This window comes from Perca flavescens, chromosome 4, assembly GCF_004354835.1.
Source record: "Perca flavescens isolate YP-PL-M2 chromosome 4, PFLA_1.0, whole genome shotgun sequence".
Classification (NCBI taxonomy): domain Eukaryota; kingdom Metazoa; phylum Chordata; class Actinopteri; order Perciformes; family Percidae; genus Perca; species Perca flavescens.
Genome location: NC_041334.1, coordinates 22,248,122 through 22,271,148, shown reverse-complemented (window position 1 = coordinate 22,271,148; position 23,027 = coordinate 22,248,122). Strand labels below are relative to the sequence as shown.

General features: G+C 37.3%; 2 protein-coding genes across 5 annotated transcripts; one reads left to right on the top strand and one right to left on the bottom strand.

Annotated features, from left to right (window-relative positions):
* Positions 1 to 1,888: 1,888 nt before the first annotated feature.
* On the bottom strand, positions 1,889 to 15,659 carry gnb1b (guanine nucleotide binding protein (G protein), beta polypeptide 1b). Of its 2 annotated transcripts, none has more exons than XM_028575415.1 (11): positions 15,217 to 15,659; positions 9,503 to 9,602; positions 9,300 to 9,338; positions 8,407 to 8,513; positions 8,044 to 8,107; positions 5,401 to 5,563; positions 5,231 to 5,297; positions 4,903 to 5,104; positions 4,556 to 4,772; positions 4,272 to 4,387; positions 1,889 to 3,640 (listed from the first exon to the last, which is right to left on the bottom strand). In XM_028575415.1, the coding sequence occupies exons 2-10, from the start codon at positions 9,557 to 9,559 to the stop codon at positions 4,281 to 4,283; spliced, it is 1,023 nt and encodes a 340-aa protein (XP_028431216.1). In that variant the 5' UTR covers positions 9,560 to 9,602; positions 15,217 to 15,659; the 3' UTR covers positions 1,889 to 3,640; positions 4,272 to 4,280. The 2 variants fall into 2 exon arrangements, with proteins under 2 accessions (XP_028431216.1, XP_028431217.1); XM_028575416.1 differs by having other exon boundaries at positions 15,512 to 15,659.
* On the top strand, positions 13,868 to 22,981 carry LOC114553939 (calglandulin). 3 transcript variants are annotated; one of them, XM_028575417.1, is made up of 6 exons: positions 13,868 to 13,911; positions 15,575 to 15,662; positions 17,878 to 18,052; positions 21,748 to 21,892; positions 22,173 to 22,273; positions 22,754 to 22,981. In XM_028575417.1, exons 1-6 carry the CDS (start codon positions 13,883 to 13,885, stop codon positions 22,795 to 22,797), a joined length of 582 nt encoding a protein of 193 aa, XP_028431218.1. In that variant the 5' UTR covers positions 13,868 to 13,882; the 3' UTR covers positions 22,798 to 22,981. The 3 variants fall into 3 exon arrangements, with proteins under 3 accessions (XP_028431218.1, XP_028431219.1, XP_028431220.1); XM_028575418.1 differs by lacking the exon at positions 13,868 to 13,911 and adding an exon at positions 14,037 to 14,285; XM_028575419.1 differs by lacking the exons at positions 13,868 to 13,911; positions 15,575 to 15,662 and adding an exon at positions 16,093 to 17,642.
* Positions 22,982 to 23,027: the final 46 nt, after the last annotated feature.

The window sequence follows — 23,027 nt, the reverse complement described above, 5'->3', positions numbered from 1 at the left end:
CCAGATACAAATGGGCCCCCTTATATGAAAATATTAAATGGAATAGAGCATGGAGTAACCCACATAGGTTTTTAATTACAAACAAAGTAAAATAAATATCATTTAAAATTCTTCACCTTTTTTACCCCTGTAACAAGATTATCTCTATATTTATCCCTACCGTAGACGAAAAATGCAGCTTTTGCTTTATGGAAACAGAAACAATAGACCCATTTATTCTATAGCTGTTCACATAGCTCTTCTCTGTGGAATGATATACAAGGTTTCATTAATGGACAACTTGGCTCAAACATACATTTATCTAATTTTGATATCTTATTTGACTTTTCTGACTCCAACTCCTCTGTACAATATATAGTCAACTTAATTTTTAACTTTATTCATAAATAATTAAATAGATTGTATTTCTGGATTAGAGGGTAAATCAGCATCAAAATGTATGCAATGCTTATCTGATTTAACTTTATAATTAATTTAACTGCTATTTAATATCTGATACTCTGGCTATGTACCTTTTTGTTACTATTTTTTTATTCTTTTTCTTTCTTATGTTTCTTATTTTTTATGAAAACATATTCTGTAACGAAATGAGTTGTGTACTACAAGTTCAATCTATTTGTTTTGACATTGTAACAGAAATATTTTGCAATAATAAAAAAAAAAAAAAAAAAAGGTAGCCTACTAGCTAGCTTGCGTTGGTTGCCAGAGATCATACACTGTATATGGCAGAGATGGGGACAGTTAACATTACTATAAGTTTACCGTACTAACTTTGAATGAAAGATCTGTACAGTTGAGACTACATTCCACATTGACGCAAATGTCTCAATAACTATTTTGACCAGAAGGATTTACCTTAAATTGAAACAATCTCATTTCTGTTATATCGCCTTATTTTCAACAATAACCGCTGCCTGCAATACGATCAGACTGTATCACGATGCGTGTTTTCAGATGCACATAAATGTAAACATTGATTGCATTGTTGAATCAGCGCCTTGGGTTAACGTTAACAATGTGATGTGTAACAGTAACCGTATTGACATCTTCAAACATTTTGACAGTCAGCGTCGATGGTTTATTGTTGCCAAACAGCAGTTGTGCGATATGTAGAGGAGAGTGGCGAATTTGTGTCAACGATTATATATTGAACTGCAAGTCCGTGCTAAGTAGACGTTAGGCGTTAATAAGTTTATAAAGAGAATGCTATCAAGTCATTTGTCAGTATAATTTGTAAATGTGTTCCAAGCAATCCAACAATATTGTCATTTACTTGTACACCGGTTTTCTTTTTTTTTTTTACATCATAGAAATAAAATCCTGTATAAACACAGTATAATGCAGTTAACATGGAATAGTGAATCCACATGATTAAGTTTTGATTCAGAAACAGATTTACAGTATGCAATCTAAAACTACAGTATTTTGTAGTGCCTCCTTGTCAACAATGAGAGACACCTTGTAAAAGGATATGGTGGTAAAAATACGAAAGACGCTACAAGGCAAAAGCAGAGAGCAACATCCAGCAAAACTATAATTCATTACACTCACAAAATTGTAGTTCCGGTGTCATGTTTGCTAGATTTTGTTCTGGATAGACCAGGACAAAATCTAAACCGCTGAATTTTATTGTCTTAACTTAGGAAGCTCAGAATCTAAAATAAGTAAAGCTTTAACTGCATACCTACAATCAACTGGTTGTTTTTTACTTTTGAATTTGGTCATAGGTTAGTTCTCTGGCTTTAATTCTTGTCCTCCCTGAACAATAGTGAAAAAGCTATCACGTACAACTACAAGTTACTTGTCAGAAAGCAGAGGAATGTTAAATCTGAATGACATGTATACGATAAACATCCAAATACTGAGTTTAGATTTAACTTAACAAAGAGAGATCTCAAACAGCGTTTTATTACATTTTTCAATCAATAACAGTACAATTTAGTACAGTATCTATCTTGCATCCAGCTCACCGTGTAACACCAACAGACAAATGAAATACAAAAGTGAAAAGGTACATAAGGGTGCAGAGCTCTAATATTAATGGAAAGAGAAAAAGGAATCCATCTCAGTTGAATTGCATTTTCACTTGTGGCCACACACGAAATACATCACATTTGTTGTACATCATCGCAGAAAAAAGGAAAGTGAAAATATGTCACAACTTTAACAAAAGTGCTTCTGTATACAGTGAAATGTTATCATTCAGATGCTCTGATTTTAAAATTTAAGATCAAGAAAAAAAAAAAAAAAAAAAAAAAAAAAAAGTACAAAAGTTTTAGTATGGACAGTATGCAAGTGTGTTTTTGTTCCGAGTGTGAAGATTTGACGGAGAAAAAAGGACTGAATTCTCATAATGATTGGTATAATTATTTAAAATAATTGGCATCAATAGAACTGGTAAGCATCATTTACACTGAGTATGCAGTCAATATTAAGTCTCTCCATTCTTGCTCACTCTGGTGCATAGCATTACCAGTATTAGTACACGTTTATGCAGAATTTGAGCCAAAACAAAATTTGGCTTCTAGGTTCAATCAATAGGTTACTCTCCTTTTCAGAAACAACAACAAAAAAAAAATAATAATTTGGATTTTACACCATTGAAAGCAAGTCTACAGCATGCACATCTAAATTAACTCATGGCAGACAAAATTAAATGTCTTAACTCAAAACATCAGACCATTATTTTCAGACATTGATTTGTACATTTCATTCAGAGTTGCAACTGCAGTCCCAAGCAAAGGAAGTGTCCATTTAGTCAGGTGAGGGGTTTCACTCAAAGTGGATACTAAACACAAACCCCCATCCATATAATAAAATTCAGCCATGCCCCAATTATCTCAGCACCTACCTCGGAAACCCCACCCCACCCTTTCCCACCCAAAGTCAAAAGGCATGTACAAGAATTGAGGGGGTTAACTGGATAAGTTACTCGTAATAACTCCTTTTGTACTGGAATGAGCATTCATAACTTATAGCATGTGCTTGGTTAGTTAACATAGTATTAGTTGAGAGGCAAAGCTTCTTCATGTGCAAAAGGCTGTGATGAAACAAAAACAGCTAGTATACAAATACATAATGGACATTTTGAAAGCTGCTCGTGTAATATGATCCAAGCTTTTACTCGCATTTCTTGCTGCATGTTTTCTCTCATCGGTCTTATATGATTTAACTGGATTAGAAAGACAAGCTGTAATTCAAACATATCTAAAACCACGAAAGAAATATGACAAAAGGAAAGCCATCAAGAAAAAAAAAAAACCATCAGAATAGAATTCTTAAAAAAAAAAAAAAAAAAAAAAAAAAAAAAAAAAAAAAAAAAAAAAAGTTAAATAATTTGTACAATTACACTCCAACATTTGCTTTCAAGACGCACACATTTGCATGGGATGATAGTGTTGTTTTCTCTTTCAAGGTAACATAAAATGGTCCAAGAAGGAATGCACAAGTTTCTGATTCGATACCACAGGAGATCCTTTCTTAACTAGGTGATAAACAATTGTGCTCTTCTTTGTGTAGGAAAGGCATTGGTTTCCCTTCGTTTTTGTGGTGTCCAAGTCAGTTTAAACAGTGTTGAAGATGCTGTGAACATTCTGAAGTTGTAATGGTCTTCCAGTCAACTTGGAGTTAAAAAGAACATCTGGGAAACAAAGAAATTCAATTTAGAATGTACCTTATCTAACTTGATCTACAGTTAGCCAACTGTCATATGTAATTTAAGACTTAATTACAGACAGACATCAGAATGCAGGAGGCTGCTTGTGTTCATTATTATTAGGTACATCTGCAACCTGCAGCTACAAAGCAATTTGTTTTGTTGGCCTTTTGAAGAGCCTACCAAAATGAAGACATCCATTTTTTTGGTGAAAGAATTTAGTCTAATGAAAAATGAAATTATATTAAACCTACATAGAGTATATGCAGGGATTGTCCCTTACAGTTTGTAAACACAACATTCAAAGTTGCTGAAAATGTAGGAGCAAGAATGTTTGTCAAAACCAAGTCAAAAGAGAATTCCAAGATCCATTCAATGTTACAGGTGTCTCAAATATGCAGCCCAGCAAAAACACTAAATTGTTTATTGTACCCACAACGCTCTTAAAACCTATAAGGGACAAAAGTAGCTCAAAATCACATTAGCATCCACTGCAGCCAAGCAAGATTAGGCTTCAACAAACACGCAACTACAGGTTTAGAACTATTACTTTACTAGGAATAGAATAGCCTTAGGTACAAATGTAAGAAAATGTGAAACCGTAATAAAAAAGAACCTTCAGGCTTCAATTCCAGATCTTCAGAAAACTGTCCCAGGATCCCGTTGCAACTGCCATGCCATCATCAGTAACTCCCAGGCAGCTAACACGGTTGTCATGTCCAGCCAACACACCTAGACAAGTACAACAATTGTAATTTAGTCGACAAGCCTAAAAACAAAACAGCAAGCAAGTGCATTTTATCACTTTGTCTAATTATCGACCCAAGAGCAATTTTGTAACACGTTCCTTCACGTTGCAAAAATTGGTCTGCTATTGGAGATCATGCTTCAACTACTTACCAGCACGGTCGGCTTTTAGCGTGTCCCACACGTTACAGTTGAAGTCATCATATCCCGCCAGAAGAAGACGGCCACTCTTTGAGAATGCAACAGAGGTGATGCCACATATGATATTGTCATGAGAGTAGATCATTAATTCCTGATCAGCACGCAGATCAAACAGCCTGCAGGTGGCATCGTCGGAGCCCGTGGCAAAGGCATTGCCATTAGGGAAGAACTGAAAATTACAAAAAAAGAAAATCGTTAACGCACAATAGACACAAAAACAAGAAGTACATCTATATAAATAGTTGTTTAAAACACAAACACGCCCCAAAGTGCAATTTCAACTAAAACAAATAACTTACACAGATGGCATTGATGTCCGACTCATGGCCCGTGAAGGTCTGTCTGCACATGCCCTCTCGAACATCCCAGAGTTTAGCAGAGGCATCACAAGCACCAGAGACAAATAACCGGGAGTCAGGGGCCAATGACAGGCTCATGACATCCCCTGTGTGTCCAGCAAATGTGGTTGTCTGCTGGCCAGTCTCAATGTCCCAAAGTGCACTATGAAGTAAAATACAAGATTAGGATACCCGTTTGCCATTTCTCCAACATCTTAGGTTTTGCACAAAATGTTTGATTTAACACCGTATAATACTCAATGTAGGCATAGGCCATCCTTTTACCTACCAAGTGGTATCTCCAGAGCTTGTAACAATCTGGTTGTCATCAAGAAAGCGACAACAGGACAGGTATCCTGATAGTAAAAACAAAAATAAATAAATGAGTTATTAATATGGAATTTCATGTCAGATATATAACTAGCAGTAGAAAAGTAACTAGCAGAGTAGATCATATACCTGTATGTCCAGCGAGCTCACGGCTCACACGTACATTCCCTTCGCGTGTTTTGAGGTTGTAGATGGAACAGATGTTGTCTAAGCCACCACAGGCCACGTAATTTCCTGAAGGTGCATATGCGCAAGTCATGACCCAGGAAGATCGAAGTGGGATGGCATGAACCTACAACAAAAAGGGACACACACACACAAATGTTAATTTTCGTAAAAACGTCATGGTACAGTAAAGTAAGTATTTTCAAATTCCCTCTGCACGTAATAGGATAACGCTACAACCATGCAGAGCAACGAAGAAGGTAGCAAAGCTAGTTGATATTCAACTTTTGCCGTATCCGGCCAACAAAACTCCAAACACATCTTCCTTTTTAAAGAATGACTTCAGTGCCGTTCTTTGTTCTTTTTTCTCAAAGAAAAGCTTAACTCCAAGTCTTCCAGAAGACCGCTGTTCCCAGCAGCGGTAGCCATAAGCCCCGCCCACCGACTCTATACACGATGTAATTGGCCTGACCAGAGTTTGGTTTTTCCAGCTCGCAAGCCAACGGAGAGTGCCTAGACCCCCCTGGCTGCAAAATAAATTTTCTGCCACTAGGCGGTGTGCTGCAATTGTTTAACGTTACATCAAGTAAATAAACTGCAGGAAAACTCGGAGCAGAGCCAGCCCCTGACCTCATGACAGCTGTAGCTGCAAGGGGGGAATTCAACCCCAAGTTGGTAAATTTGCTAGCGACTTAGTTTTAAACGCAATTCATTGTTAAGCTTGTTAATGTTACCAGTTGGCTAAAGTTGGCCTGTTTAATGCATAGAGAGTATATAATGGACCAATAAACCCCGTTGCTCTGGACGGAGACCAGTGAAGGATATTAGAAGCACTTTTCCGGTGATCTCTTAATTTACTGCGCAGCCTCCAACTGACAGAGACAACGTAAATGTGACGTGAGCAACGTGTCTGAAAGTTGTAAGTCTTCTGGTAGCTGTGACAAGAGAAATCTCAATCATTCCAAATCTTACAGAGACGGAGAGCATAGGTATATGTAAGGAGATAACAGAAGCACAGGCTAATTATTGCTACCTAATATTCTAGTTAACAATTAGTAATTAAACCTAAACAGCTAATGTAAGTCAAAACTGCCTGCGAGCTTCTCCTGTACTATACGGTAATTCCTCTACTGTGCGACAGTAAGTCACTTGGTTATGACACAATCGTTAGCTTATTTTTACAAAAACGTCTGCTACGGAGCCATAACGTGAGGTACGAGGTAATGAAGCCTTTTATACATTGTCGTGTTTCTTTAGAAAAAAACAATGGACAAATAGAGTCTTTAAACGCTTCAGATGTAAAGTTATTCACGGTCAAGGGACGAAAAAAAAAAATGGCGGTCAGTGTAATGCTAACAAGAGGTGATCGCTTTGTAGCAACAAAATGGCGCCATCGGAGGTTCGCGTTCTGAAGCGAAGCTTACCCCCTTGGTTTAATGTCAACGGTAACGTTACAGTTAGCGCTATCAAAAAAGTCAGCACAAGCCGACGTTTGCATTTACAGTGACTCTGCAACAGGTCAATCATGTCACTGACGTTATCCCTGACGTTACTTTCTCTTCTTCATCCGCTGTTGGACATAAGGCTGCAAACAGATCTCTCTATCGCATTTCCTCCTTGGCAACATGCTGCGCATCTCCCTGTGACAGGTTCATCTTGTATAGCAGCTCCTTCAACTTTTAGAAACACCAGCTAGCAGGGCCGTTTCTAGCTCTTTGAAGGCCCGAAGGACAGCACTGTTGTTGCCCATTTGGCCTTTGTTTGTGGTGTGAGTGAGTCACCTCTAGTCTCTAATCTTTTCAGATGAATTTGAATAAAAAAAAAAAAAAAAAAAAAAGTTGATGGTTTTCAAAACATTCAAAACTGTTAGTGTGTTATTACAGTTTCAAAAGGCAGCAATGCATAACACATTCAAATCTAGAGTGTTTGTGGGATTTTATACATTAATAGTGAAATAAATTAATGCATAATAATCATGAAACCGTGATTATTCTTCAGACTAATCGTACCAACAAAATCTTATAATCGTTGCATCCCTATATCCCATAAACAATTCTGACCTCAATCTGGCCTGCAATCTTCTCAGTAGGTCTAGAGATTTTAATTCCTGGTTGGATTTATTGCTCACTGTATCAAGCTCAATGTCTTCTTCAATATATGAGAACATAATTCTGCAACTTCCACCCATCCCACTCACTCACTGCACACCAGCCTCAAAGTAAAGGCCACAAATGCCTCAGCCTCCAGCTCTTTTTGAATGTATTCCAAATAAATTCAGCATGGGTCAAGTTAGTTAGTTTCCCCTCCTTGTTCTTCTAGTACAACCTTACGAGTTCCACAAAAGAAATAGGTGCATGCCGCAAAATATAGTGCATCAGGAACAATATTAACAAGCTTTTAAAAAAAAAAAAAAAAAAGATTGCTTTTCCTGCCTCAAGTTTTAAAAAATGTAGCAGCTATTACTTTGCATGCAGATGGCAACATTTGACATGCCTTTATCGGAGAGTCTGAACTGCTGTGGTTATTACTTTGCTTTACAATTAGATGACACAGATTGGCATGATTCAACTATTACCTCATTAATCCCTGTCAAAAAACACGACTTACCTTATTTGTGGTATAGCTGTCCCAAATAATGAGTTTGCCATCTTGAGAGGCACTGACCAAGAGCCTACAAAAATGACAACAGCGATATTAACACCAACACAACATCAATTAGAGTCGCCACACAAAATCTATTTTTATCTAGAATCATAAGCCAAAAACTGAGGAAAAAGGACTGCAGGAAAAAAAGATGCCTGCCACACTGCTGAAAAACAATGTATGAATATTCACTGCATCAGTGTAACAACTTACATTTAGGCATCGTCTTACATTTACACATTGCTCTACATTTGACATAAAGCATGAACAGAACGCAACAACTCTCCCTTTCACACCATAATTCATAAACGCTGGCAGTTTGGTTACCTGGAATCTGTTCCCCAATGCATGGCATAGATTTTAGCCAAATGACCCCGCAGCGTTCGTCTTGTACGCATCTGGATTCGTCCAACGGGGTCAATATTAGCTGTGATCTGCAAAACATTAAGATACACCTTTATTGATCCCAGCGGGAGAGTTCGGTTGTTGCAACAGTCAGTACAAATTTAACAACATAGATTAGATAGATACAGATAAGTATAGAGCATTTGGGAGACAGATGACACGATAAAGTGAGTGGTGCTGATAAAGTGACAGTGGTGTGATTAATATCAGCAGAGTCTTAACACAATATACTGCAAAGGTCACTGTAGCATTGACATAGTATAATATGGTAACATCATAAAATAGTGAGGGAAATGAGACAGTGTAAGGTGCAGTAGTGTAATAATAGTATATAATAACAATGTATAGTATAATACAACAATATAACAGTATATAGTATAGGGCAGCAATATAATGTAGTATATAGTATAACTTAGTGTAAGATAAAATGTAACATATAATACAACTCTATCCATTAGCCTGACGTGGTCATACTCAGATTCTAGTCAGAACTTCACGATCTCGAATTTTGTGGGCGGGGCTAAATTTGGCTGGCATCCAGGCTATCTATCATTTGTAATAGTATAATCCAGTTCATAACAAGAATATATTAACAGTCTGGTATATAATCAGTCCAGCAGAGAGACAGAGATGAGTGTTTGGAGTGGACCAGACATTGTGGAGAATGGCTCTGTGTGTTGTTAGTCCGTGGTTCACACTGCTGTTGTACAGTCTGATAGCAGCAGATACATATTAAAAAGGTGTCAAGTACCCTGGTTAATTTTTAGACCAATTGCTTTTCAACCCAAGACAAAGATCCTCATGTTAAATGTTACCTGTGATAGTGTGGCATCTGCGCATGCTTTCCTGGCATCCTGAAAGGAAGAAAAATATTTAGGGCAGGATTTCTCACATCTACCTTAAGTTGTATAGGCTTAACTATGACTAAACTTGTAAATGGCATTTTTAATGATAATTGATGGTATGGAAAATAAAAAATAAAAAGTTGAAAAAAAAACAACAACAACCTGTTACTTACTCTGATCTGATTTTTGAGCTGCTCTGCCTCTTGGCGTAACTGGTCCAGTTCACTCATTTTATTCTGCTTTTTCAATTACCTTACTCCAGCTACTGGGGCACTTGTTGATTAAAAAAGAAGAAAGAGAAGCACTTTAATCATTCAAGTAAATCTTCCTCATTTTAAATTCAAGGTCATACTTTCAACTGTAAGCAAAGTGGGCCTGACAAAACCAAATCTCTTAGCCACAGAAGGGAAGGGGAGGATTTTCAGCCAGCTTGCTGTCACTTTTCAATCAACTAAATGGTTTACCTACAATACATGCAACGTACAGGTAACGGTTCAACCTTACAGTTGCCAACATAATCCTGACCCACTATTTAGATTGCCAGACAAATCCTGTTAAGGAATGACTTCCCAATGATCTGAAAATCAGTCATTATCCTGTTGACCTCAATCCCTGGGATACTCAAAACCAATAACCAATAAGCCATTAATACAGAGCCTCAAGGCCCTCTCAAAGTTCATCTAATAAAATAAATTCGATGAAAGAGAAGACAATGGAGTAGAAGCGCTGCTGGGTCTTTGTGGCGATCACATGCATGTGACACTGAGTTTATTTACATGGACTGTGATATCAGAATAAAAACGGTATTACGACAATTACTTGACAAAACACTCCATGGAAACCGTATTTTTATTCCTAAACCAAAATAAAAAGTAAATATTTTTACTAAGAATAAGCAAATTAATCCAGTATTCTAATTTTAGTTACATTCAGGGTGTGAAAAGAAAAAAAAAAAAAAAAAAAAAAACAGTGAGGGCGGTGGGGGGTGTTTTTGATCATGCACAACAAAACATGCAAGAATTAAATCCAAAACCGTGGATATAGCCACTTGGCCAGGCATGCCAAACACTTATTTATGAACTTCAATATTCAATGGAAAATAATCTCTGAAATGAAATAGCACAACGTGGTGTCAACATAAAACCCAGCACTTTCAAGATAGGGGAGCGGAATTCACTTCCCGGCGAAAAACAAAATCCTTTCACCTAGGATACTCATGTTCGTTCCTCAGGAGTGTTTTAATCCAAAACACGATCTTTTTCCTAAACTAACTAGTCGCTTTGGTGCCTTAACTTCGCTGTCGTCACCGCATGACGCTCACTTTTTCTCGGTTAAACTCCTCTACCTTGACCCCTGAAAGGACCGTCATCTGGTGGTGCCTGTAGCCGGCTCCCAGTCACCTATTGGCTGCTGAACTCCTCTAGCAACTGCCGCTCAGATTTTATTGTTCTATCGCACTATAGACAGCGCTTTACTTAGTTTAAAATACTTCTATCTTAGGTATATAATATATGGTATATTGGTGAAGTAACATTGATCACTTTGAAGTGGAGGGGGTACGTTTTGTCCCTGCCGGGGAAAAAAAAATAATTCAGCAGAAACAGGGATACTGCGACACACACGGCAATCCATCTGTTTGATGACACATGCACAGTCCAAGTCTACTTTTGTATTTAAAGCAATAAAATAGTTTTTGCAAAGGAAGCACAATGAAACATGACCACAAACCGTTGTGAACAGCTTGCTGAATATACCATCTTATTTTGAATAAGGTCAGTAGTTGTTTCTGATATTAGTTTCTGAAATAGTCACCGATTGCTTACCAACTCTAGCATTCCGGGGAAATGGATAACCTTGGGCTCCGATCCATCTAATCAATTATTCAAATATGTACAGAAGTACATTAGGAAAAAAAAAATAACAGTGTAACTATACTCTTAATGTGTGTAAGTTTGTGTGTGTTTTAAATGGTACAGATTTGTTTATAGTACTTAATCATACACAGACTACATCCAGAAAACTGGCTCACAAACGAAAATTGAGTATGCACATACAAATATGACCAAATGCAACATCAATTGGGATTATCTACTGATTAAGTAAGAACACTGTTGAGTGTTGTCCAGAGATATTTTACATGACAATGGGACATTACAACCCAGTAACCAGGTTATCTAAGTACATAGTGACGCTCATCACTTGTAGTTTAAAAAAAAAAAATTAAAAAAAAAAGCAGAAAAAAACGAGTGTGCAAGCTGTCTTCCATGAGAGATGTATTGCCCCCTTGTATCTTGAAAGAACAAACCATATAACCTATGTTTACATAATGCGAGTAGCAGCTCAAAGTGCAATATTACAATGTTAAAAAAAAATAAAAAATAAAGAAAGATGGCACACGTGATAAACTGACTAAAAAGGAAAACTACAATTTAATTCAGATTTATTGCAGATCGCAAGCAATGCACCATTCAGCTGGACCAACTGTGCCCTACCTGGTGTAGGCCTATGTCACTGGGGTTTCAGGACAAGACTGAAAATCTTACCCAACTAAGTTATCCTGATTGGTTGACCTTTTTAAACACAGGTTATCCTCTTACACTCATTAATTTATAAATAAACGTGACATGAATTGTAATTATTACGCAGTATCATCAAGTGACAGCAGAATGCTATTTTCACCTTGAAAACCTCTGAAAATATTGTGATAGCTATTTAAAAACAATATTCAACTTTTGTCAAATTTGTTTTTTTCTGTGAGAAAATTGAAGTAGAATCACTTGTGCCGATATGCATTTCGAGATAATAAAGTTTACTAATGCCCAAAGTAGTGTACGTTAAATATGTTGCATTTTCTTTCTCTAATACATAATGTATTAACATGCATTTAACCAAAAGCAAAACAAAAAAAGGGTTAAGTTATAAACAATGTTACAGTATAAAAATATACTGAATGTTTCAATAATGAATTATTAGCAAAATAATGTTACCTAAATTAAACTAGCCATTTTTAGCTTTAAAATGCAATTCTGATTAATCAAATTTAAATCTATAAATCTCTTTAGTGATATATTAAATTCACACTTCATTCACAATCAAATTACAAGATGCAATTCATTTTCATTCTTGACTGTTTTATACCAAACCCTAAAACTGCTATGGTAAATCCAAAAGTAGCATAGCCTGGAGTGATGTTATAGGCCTATGTTTTAACTATTCCACAGTTAGAAATATTATTTCACATACGAGGTCCACAGAGGGCTCTGGATGCTTACAGTTAAGGAGTTCCTCTCCCTCATCACTTCTCCTTTCAAAGCGCCTGATCAGGGTCAGCTGACTGCATGATAGACAATGAGCAATGGCAAACAGCCTGGAGTTGTAGCTCACTAGCTGTTCTCAGGTCCCTTATGGGTAGTCTATGCCTGCTACTTTCAAAAAAGATGTCTCCTACATTTCCAGTAAATTTATTTTTACCTCTCTGCCATATTTTACATCTGTTTGTCTGTGTATCTGTACTGTTAAAAGATGATAATGCAATGTTCCACAGGTCTAAAGCTGGATCATAGAAAAAGCCATAAGCAGCAATATCACTGAGCAACTACATAATCCTAAAAGCTAAAACCTCCGTCAATGAGTCTCTAATCCTATCCATGTCCACTAACATACACAGCTGGCAAAGCCAGCCCAGGCATTAGAAATATGTTTTCCCAATCATAAAAGGATGAGTTTAATCTTAATTCTTTTACACACAACATGCTTAAAGCAAGTGCCTGGATTTTCACGCTGCCAGTGAAATCACAAGCCTAATACAGTCCCTCTCTTCTAGTTGTCCAGTGTGACCAGCTACTGTACAATTAGTACCATTCTTAATAAACTAGGATGAAGTTGCATTTTCGAGGAAGCCATGTATATATTAAATTAATTTGCGAATTACATACACAATTGGCACAAAGTAAAGAGAATATATTAAGCTACTGTATGGCAGATAGATTGAAGATATGACAGCACAAAGTAATAGAATCAACATACCTATCATGTATATTTTCTAATGATGCACAGGTTTACCCAACTCTGTATGTGCTGTACTGATAGTTGACTTTGTCACTGTGTGCAGTACTGTGATTTGCCTACAACTGTAGTCTAGTTTGTATTGTATTTGAATGTCTGCTGGTTAGCGGTTTTAGTCCGTTTTTTACCCTAATGTGTTTAGAGGGTTGGGCTACTGAGGCTCTACACATATTTCAGAAGAAAATGTATTTCAATTCAGCACCATAATGTGGCAGAATACTGAGGATTAGACCATTAGTATCCGACTACGTCTAATCGAATTTCTACATTTAAGTAACGCTGCACAGTGTAATGATAAATATGACTTACACTGATGGAAATCTGAGAAGATGCAGCTAAACGCCATCTTGCAGACTGCTGTCCGCTAGTTAGCCTGCTAGCAGGCTAGCCAGTATAGGCCTGCAGGCAGGGCAGAGCTAGCTAGCTAGTATTAAAGAAAGCAATGTACGGTCACTTTATTAGTAACAGTTTCTCTTGTGATTTTACAAATGTCCGGTAGACAAGTAGAGTCGACAACGTAAGCTGAATGTTACAAAGAAATCAAACACTTATACGATCTAATGAAACAAAACAAAACAAGAAACGTAGCCACAGCCACTTAAGGGTAGACTCAGCTGCTCTTCCGCAATTACATGGAGTGCTATGTAGTTAGCTTTTAAGCCGACATAGTGTGGGTAAACCTCGACACCCGGCGGTTGCTTGGCCTTCAGAAATCCACTTGCGTACTAACAATCTCGTTAAACCTGACAGTGCACAGTTGATTTGATTACAACGTTCCAGTGGATTTATTTGGTTCTCTAATCATGAAGTGGACCTGAGCCTGTAACAAAACTGCAAGGTCGGGCGGCGGTGGCCTCTTTGACTTCAGGAGCAACAAATGCAATAACAAATGTGGGTGATTTTACATAAAGTAGATGACCATCTATCACCCATCGCAGCATAACGTTAACTGCCAATTAGCTAACTAATGATAAATAACGAACGATAGTTACTAACCTAAGTTAAAGGCGTTGCACTGGCGCGGCTGTTTCGTTGCAGGATGCAGCAATAACGTTATGCTAACTTATTACTTCGGCTTGTGAAAATAAAATAAAAAAAAAATAAGGTTAACGCGGCTACAATAACTCAGGTTCATAACACGTAGCTGATGTATAGTGTGCACTTGTCAGGTTAATTAGTGATGCTTGATGTTCTGCCATTGCCTAAAAAAACAATTGTTGTTAATTTGTTTACAGGACATTTATTGTTCCAGCCCAACCCAGTGTGTCATCGACTGGCAGCAACATCTCGAAATATACCAATTCGAGTACAAAGCAACTAAAGCTTAAGAGTGCAAAAATCACTACAGTATCTTTTGCCCATTAACTACCCAGTACTTTTTAAGTACTGTTTTAAGTACGGTTTTTTTAGGCCAAGACGTACCACCGCAGGGCCATCACTGACATCAAGCTTCACTGGCCAACATTAACGTTGCTTCAACGCCAGCCAGGAGCTTTCATTGAACATTGACAGTTAACATAGCTAGCTAACTCACTTGACTGAATGTATAAGGCATTATGTAGCAATCTGTTTATCCACCGCAAATACTGATTGCCAGGGTCCACCGCTGCAGACACTCCTGTAACGTTACCTTAGCCACTTGTATTTGCTCGTGATAAAATAGCCAACTCAACGTTAGCTAACCGCAGCTAACGAAATGGATAAGAAGCTAGGTCTCGCTACCCCACCCCCGGAGAGTCCAATTCCGCCACAATTAATCAGCTAATGATATTCATAGTTAGTTACTGTGGAAGCAGCAGGATTGTCGCTTTTTTCACCTTACCTGATTCAATTTGCGTTTGTTTTTGCGTTTTGGCATTGACTGGAAAGCAAGACGGCGTATACCTCCGATCCACGCATCAACGAACACCACAACGCTAGCCTACTAACTAGCCAGCCAGCTAGCGTTAGTTTTCCGAGGAGCAGCCCTTCCCGAACGCAGCAGGCTACGGCTATAGGGAGCTTGACAACCTCAGTCAACCGGGGAGGGGAGGGGGGAAGATCACACCCACTAGCTAGCCTTGTACTGTAGACACTGCCCAGGCAGACAAAAATGCTAATTTTTAAAGTCACTATACCTCATTCAACAAGACAGCCTACTGTCTCCCTTTTGCCAAGCTTAACATCTGCCCTTTCCGTAGTAACACTCTCGTCCGGCCATCGAACGACGAGATGGGCGCGGTAACCCTGCAGTCAGCGCTGGGAAACCCCACGATGCAGCAGCGATGGGTAGAGAACCATCTATTGATGTTTTATATACAGCTGGAGATTATCAATCACTTTGAACAATGTTTTAGCACTTCTCATTTTGTATATGTGCATTTCATCAGAGTGGACTGTAAAGCCAAAGAACATGGTGTTCGTTTTTCTATCTTCCTAGAACCCAGTGAAAGGCTGAGTCAGTTAGTTAGTTACTCGGGCCCAAACTTGGTTCCTAAAGTAAGTGGTGGTAGGCTATTACTGATTTCAAAGGACTATCTTTAGCATTGTCAACAATAACATAATCTGGCCATAGGTAATTAGGAAATAGTGTGTTCTTATGTTAATGAGTATAGTGCGGTTTATTTTGTTTTCTCAGTGTGTTTCTCAGAATAGCCTACAAATAATAGACACTTCAGAACTAGTTATTGGTCCTTTTGTGGTGCAATTCTAGGAAGCTGTCACAGTTAAACATAACCAATTTCTCTGAAATATCACAAAATTATCATAAATGATCTATGTGCTGTTGTTTGTTGTCCCAGCATGTACAATACCTCAAACAAATAGGTAGTGAGATCAGCAAGAGACCTGAGAACTTACATGGCTATACAACATTACAAGACAATTCGGCTACACACAGCAATAATCACACAGAAAACTAGTCCTATTATTAAAAAAGTTGAATGGTAAAATCCCTCATACAGTAAGAATGAGTGTCTCTAACTTCAATTCGTTTTTCAAACCAGCAATCAATAAAAAAAAGTAAATGTGCATAACACGCCATTTACTTTGAATAAAGCATCCATACGTAAGGGTTGGAACTCACATAAACAAATTGCTTTCAGTTGAGTGATGAGTAATTTAATTGATAAATGCCTGAGACTGGTCATCACAATTAACTGAAGGTTGCAACCAAAGATGTAGAAGCAGAAAGAATACATTATTTCTGCATTGCTTTGCCTGATCATAAACCATTTTGCTTTGTAGATAGGCCTTCACAAGCTCTCACTGCACCTGTATGCAAACCAACCAACAACACTGCCTTTGCCTTTAATATTTAATTTTTAAACCCTGTGGTGTATCAAGTAAACTTTTTCCACTGAGTTGTAGGTCAGAAGGTAATTTCAGCCAGTTAAATTTACCATAATTTTCATTCATTCATTTGTTCATTCATCCTTACATAACATTGATCCAAACTTTATTATGTCTAAAATAAACCATCTTCTGTTATGGCTAGTTTTGTCTTAAATGACTTATTTTGTGGCTCAAACTACAACCCAACGATGAAAATGTTAAACATGAGTGTACAAAAATAGAATATAGGACAGAACAATATAGTTTTTTATTGATTAACTTGCTGACTATCAGATCATGTAAATATTATGTACCAATACCTTGATGAAGTCGTTTCACTTGTATGTATCATATGAGTGTGGCATTCATAGCCCTTCCCCTTGCCTTGACTAACAAATGGGACATTCTTAATGTTACCACTGCAATGTTGGAAATAACTTCTTAAGTGCCTCCTTATTTGGTTGTCTGCTTTCATGAGAGTCACTAGGGGCTGCACAGACACCTGCTAATGGCTAACAGCAAGTTAATTGCAGTTCCCATAAGTGGACCATGTGATGTTGAGGTCAGAAAATGCATGTGATAGTTTTCACATTTTGTTATCTTATCTCTCTCCTGTTCTGTCTTGGTTACTTTGAGAACAGCATCATATTTTAACTAATTACAGGTTTACCAAACCAGTTATCTTCCAAAATTATATTCAAGTTTAACTATGCTGTTTACCATTTGTTAGTTGAGATCAGTAACCAAATGTTCCTCTTGGGTGATTAGCAAATCCTTCCTTTAAGCGCCATAAAAGGCCACAAAGCATGCTCCTCCAAACCCTGGGGAAAGAGCATTAGAAGTGTAGTAATGACTTGGCCAAGGCATCCTCTCATTCGACAGTAAGTGTTACCACAGTGTTTGTCCTCAGCCGTGTTTGGACTACCAGAAAAAATGGTGAGAATCTTATTAAGGAACTAACTTCACAAACAAAAATGTTTATTCTATTATAAGTAATTAACATTGTTAAATTCAACATAAAGTAATTCCAGAAGCTTTACTGTGCTGATCTAACTCTCCTCTTGATAAATCTGGTTGAAGACTATATATATATATATATATATATATATATATATATATATATATATATATATAATGCAACTCCCTAAACAACTCCGTTATTTTCTTTCAGGCCAGCAAGTTAACACAAGAGCAGATCACAGAATACAAAGGAGTTTTCGAGATGTTCGATGAAGAGGGGAATGGAGATGTGAAGACACAGGAGCTGGAGAGGCTGATGAGTTTAATGGGGATCAATCCTACGAAGAGAGAGCTCAGCCAGATGGCCAAAGATGTGGACAAAGATGGTGAATATAAACTGCAATGATAGTAAAGCTCATACTATGGAATATTATTCTCTAAAACACTTGAACTTGGCTTTTTTAACCTTTATGGGCCACTGACTAAGTATTACACACACCCGTGACAGCATATCATTTGAACTTCCTCTTAATTAAGTATATATGTGAAATAAAATGTAATCCAGTACAACAGCCTTGCCATAAATCGGATATTTTTAAAGTGTATAATGGTAATTATTTTGGTTATGTGTTAGAAAGCTGCTTTAACTCTATGTTTGCGACCAGTGGTGGTGGTGGTGGTGGTGGTGTATTTGACTATTACTATTGTAAGATGGTTCTATTTCCATAAACGAGTAATGCCTTTAGCAATGCCTTGCATATATTCTGAGCTGCACCTGGAGGTGAGGATGGAAGAAGAAGCTTTATCTGTCTAAAGTTTAGCCCAAACCAAGTCAGTAAATAATGTGCTCTATTATAGGCTCTGTAATAAAAGCTTGGCTTTCACATCAGCTAAAGTTTTCTATTAAGATAAAGTATAGGAAGGTAGATCAAATGGTTTTTTGCTACTTGTCCTAATAAGGTTGAGCTCAATTAATCCAAGACATACTGCATTAGGAATTGCTCTTGGCAGCCGATCAAATCTGGATTTTAGTTGCAAATCTACACAAATTTAGGATTTAGCGCAATTTTTTAATTGAGAGTGTAACATCTTCCGAAATGCATTATAAAAAAACACAACATTATCTAATACCGCAGTATTCTGTTTTACTGCAGGTTACCACATTAATCACTAGGTGTCAGTGTTTCCCTATATGTGAATTTTGTATAATGCACTTAGGTTTATAAGGCACGCGCGCGCACACACACACACACACACACACACACACACACACACACACACACACACACACACACATTAGTTCACTAATAATAACAAATAGTTTATTGTCCTAACTATGACATTTAATCACACAGAAAAGTCATAAAAGAACAAACAAAACAAAAGAAATATTGTGAAAGAAGTCATGTGACATGAACATGGTCTTCATTAAGTGCCCAGCAATGCACCATGATTGTCTGCCTTCAGCTAATTTAAGGAGGACATCTTTTAAATGGACTTTTTCTTGAATACATTTTATGTTAAATTAAGTTCCATGTACATTAACCTTAACTGATACATTTTATAATCAGAATCAGCTTTTTTGGCCAGGTTAGACAAACAAGGAATTTGACTCCGGCAATCTTTGCTCTCAAAGCCCTGCTGGTTAGCGCAAAGCCCAAACAACAACAACAACAAAAAATACAGTTAGTGTACAGTATAATAATACAATATAATTTACAATTTTACAAAAAATATACAAAAAGAGAGGGAAGGAATAGTGCAATATCGGTCAATAGTCTGAGATTTAAGGATTTAGATTTGCAAGGCAGATCAGTGCAATGGTGGTTAATAACAATATTCTAATTGAAATAGACATGAGGTAGATGGGCAGAACAGTGGTGATTGACTTTGTTCAGTGTAAGGGTGGGGGCTATTTCTGAGTGTTCAACAGAGTGACTGCTTGGGGAAAGAAACTGTCTGTGTGTCGGCTGGTTTTGGCAAACAGTGCCCTGAATCTCCTACCAGAGGGAAGGAGGTTGAACAGTTTGTGACCAGGATGTGAGGGGTCTGCAGACATTTTTGCTGCCCTAATTTGCTATTTCCTTTCTTGTTTCTTATTTCCCCTACACTTAGCTGTCTCGCTTTATGCCTCCCCCCTCTCTCTGAACTGCAATAGGGGAAAGAACTAATATAATGCTATTTTATATAATAAAATATATTTTATAATTCTATTTTGGCGTTTTGATGTCAAAGATGTATTGCTTGAAATGTTTTGTTTGACAATAATGATTAATACTAACTCAATTCTAGCTGTAAAACATGGCTAGATTTTTATATCTCAGCCCTATAAACATTCATGTTTTTATTCAAATACAAGAAACTAGATACAATGTTTTGGTTCTTATAAAAATGCTAGAAAACAGAAGATGTCCTTTAAAGGTCCAATATGTAATATTTGTACTGTAATAAATCCAAAAATGACACCAATGCCTCATCAGATATTTAGGAAACATGTTAAACTGAAATACTATCTTTTATGACAACAATGCTAATGTCAGTATTTTTTCTTTTTGAAATTTACATTCTGTGACGGAATTTATGTTTATGTTTTGGTCTGTGTGTTGTTATCAACGGCCCAGTTTGACAGGCAGGCCGGGTTGCCAGATATACCTGTAAAAACGTAAAACCAGCGCGCTAAAGCTGTAACGGTAGTACAGCCCATAAAAGCAGCAAACAAACGATCAGGATCAATGGAGATTGATTCTACATGACATAAAAAAAAGAAAACAGCATGTTTCTAACAGTTGCGTGACCAGAGACGTAACAACACTGGTAAATATTGGAGATGTATTTGAAAGATGGAGACAGCTTTGATCCCAAAAGGACGCAGAGTTGGCTTATTTTCTCCTGAACAGGTAAGCATTAGCTTTAGGCTAATTTATCACAGCTACTAGGGATGGGCATTTTTTGTCATTTCAACATTTGTGTACTCACATTGAATTATATAGCTAGAGTAACCGAGTTGGTTACTCGCAAAAACAATTGAGACAGCCAGTAAAGTGATCCTGACTGGTCCTGGCTAACGCTGCCATGCTAACTGCTAGCTAACGTTACCGGGAGGACCAGGCAAGCAGCCCATGGCTGTTTACAACGTGTAGTTCAGTGGCTGCAGCCGACAACGGTGAGTTATTTTAAGCCACGAGAGGGGGGCTGTAAATCGGAAAGAGAGGACTGTGAGTTTGCAGTGTGTTTAGCGATTGTTGCCGTAATTCTAAGCCAATGAATTGTGTTCCGTCGGCAAGGTAGTGGTATTTTTAGCGTTTCGTATTGTAATTCTAAGCCGAGGAAGTGTGCCTGACTGGCGTGTGGAGAGGACAGTGAGGTTGTTGTGTTTTTAGCGGTTCATACTGTAATTTTAAGCCGAAAAAGTGTGTCTGTCAGTTGGTTACAGAGCTCCGCGTGAGCACGGGCTTTTATGACTGTCAATATAGCCAGCATACCATTAGCTACTCGGCTGTGCTGTGGAGTAATGTCTGGCTATGTGAGACGAGCATCTACCGTTAGCTACTCCGCTGTGCTGTGGAGTAATGTCTGGCTATGTGAGAAAAGCGTCTAGCAACATTGTTGTGAATGCTGCGGTCTCAGCCTGGCAACCTCCGTGAACTTCGAGTCTGGGCAGGAGGGGGAGGGGGCGGGGGAGACAACTCTCTAGTATTTTGAATTGGTAGTGCAGTAACTATTTTAACCGCTAGCTGCCAGTATTACATACAATATTACATATTGCACCTTTAATGTTAAAATATCACCTAACAATTTCTCTTCCTGAAAGCAATTTTTTTTCAGGACAATTCAGGAAATTGTGACCACTAGGGTTTTTCAGAGATATTGGGATAGAGAAAATTGGGGTTGGATAATTGTAGTAAAGGCTGTGATGTTGTACTTGATTCATTTTAATTTCATTGGAAATATAATCCCACAATATCTATGCTTTTTCTTTGTGTCTACATAAATATGTCTAGCCACGAAACTAACAAAAGTTACTGTGCTGCACACAGATAATGAGGGTTTGTTTAAACAGATTATTTTTGTGACACTCCAGGTAAAGGGATATTTAACTGTGACAGCTTCCTGGGTCTGATGGCACTGTACCTAGAAAGAACCAAGAACCAGGATGCTGAACTCCGAGCTGCTTTTAAAGTATTTGACAAAGAGGCCAAAGGATACATCGACTGGAACACACTCAAGTAAGAATAACAGAAGTGATGGAAAAGCAAAGCATAAACATTTCCCTTACACTGAATAAGTACATTCATATTAACTCTTAATTTGATCTATTGCATGCTGGATTACACTACAATGTCAACTATTTAAATGAAAAATAATTTGATCCCAAATTAAAATCCAGATAAAACAAATGAAAAACAAAAACAATACTTACGCCCTGTTTTTGTTAACTCAGTGTTAACATTAGTTTTGTCATAATGCTCTTTCAGTGTTTCCTTTATGTTTAATATTCATTTCCAGATATGTACTGATGAACGCAGGGGAACCACTCAATGAGATTGAGGCAGAGCAGATGATGAAGGAGGCAGATAAAGATGGAGACGGAACCATTAATTATGAAGGTTTGAATGTATATTTCAATAACAACTCTATAAAAACCTTTATTTGGTTGAAAATATAAATGAAATGTTAATGGAAGATAATTATCATAGTGTACATTTTGACAGTACTGCATTGCTGTTCTGTTTCGTATACATATTGTCATATCGATTCAGTATAGGTCATCTATTGTCTAGGTCAAAACGTAATTACTATTCAACAAGATAAATCCATTATGTTTTTACAATGTATGTATGTATGTATGTATGTATGTGGACATTTGAATTGACCACTGGAGCCAGATTGACTCCAGAACTCTTTAACCTGTCAACTACTGTTGTGCATTAGGAAATGACATTGGATTTGTTTACATTTGGGGGTTCAATTAAAAATGTCGAAATACGCTTAAATAAAAAAAATGTGTCCTTAAATTGAAATAAATTGGATCACAGGGTAATAAGGAAAATTACAAAAATATTTACTGCTAATTTGAACTCTTTCAGAATTTGTGGCCATGATGACTGGGGACTCGTTCAAAATGAGCTGAAGATCTTGTGGATATTCTGCAGCTGTTGTGAACATGTGTTACAATTACATACAATTGTAAAAAAAAATAAAATAAAAGACAAGTATATTTGGTCTTCAACATTTCTAGTTGTACAAATGGAAATGTGTGCAATAACATGCGATTTGTGAATAACAAATCCAATACATTACAGTAAAAATTGTGATTTGTTTCTGTCTGTTTTGTTCAAGAGTAAATTCAGATAATTGAGA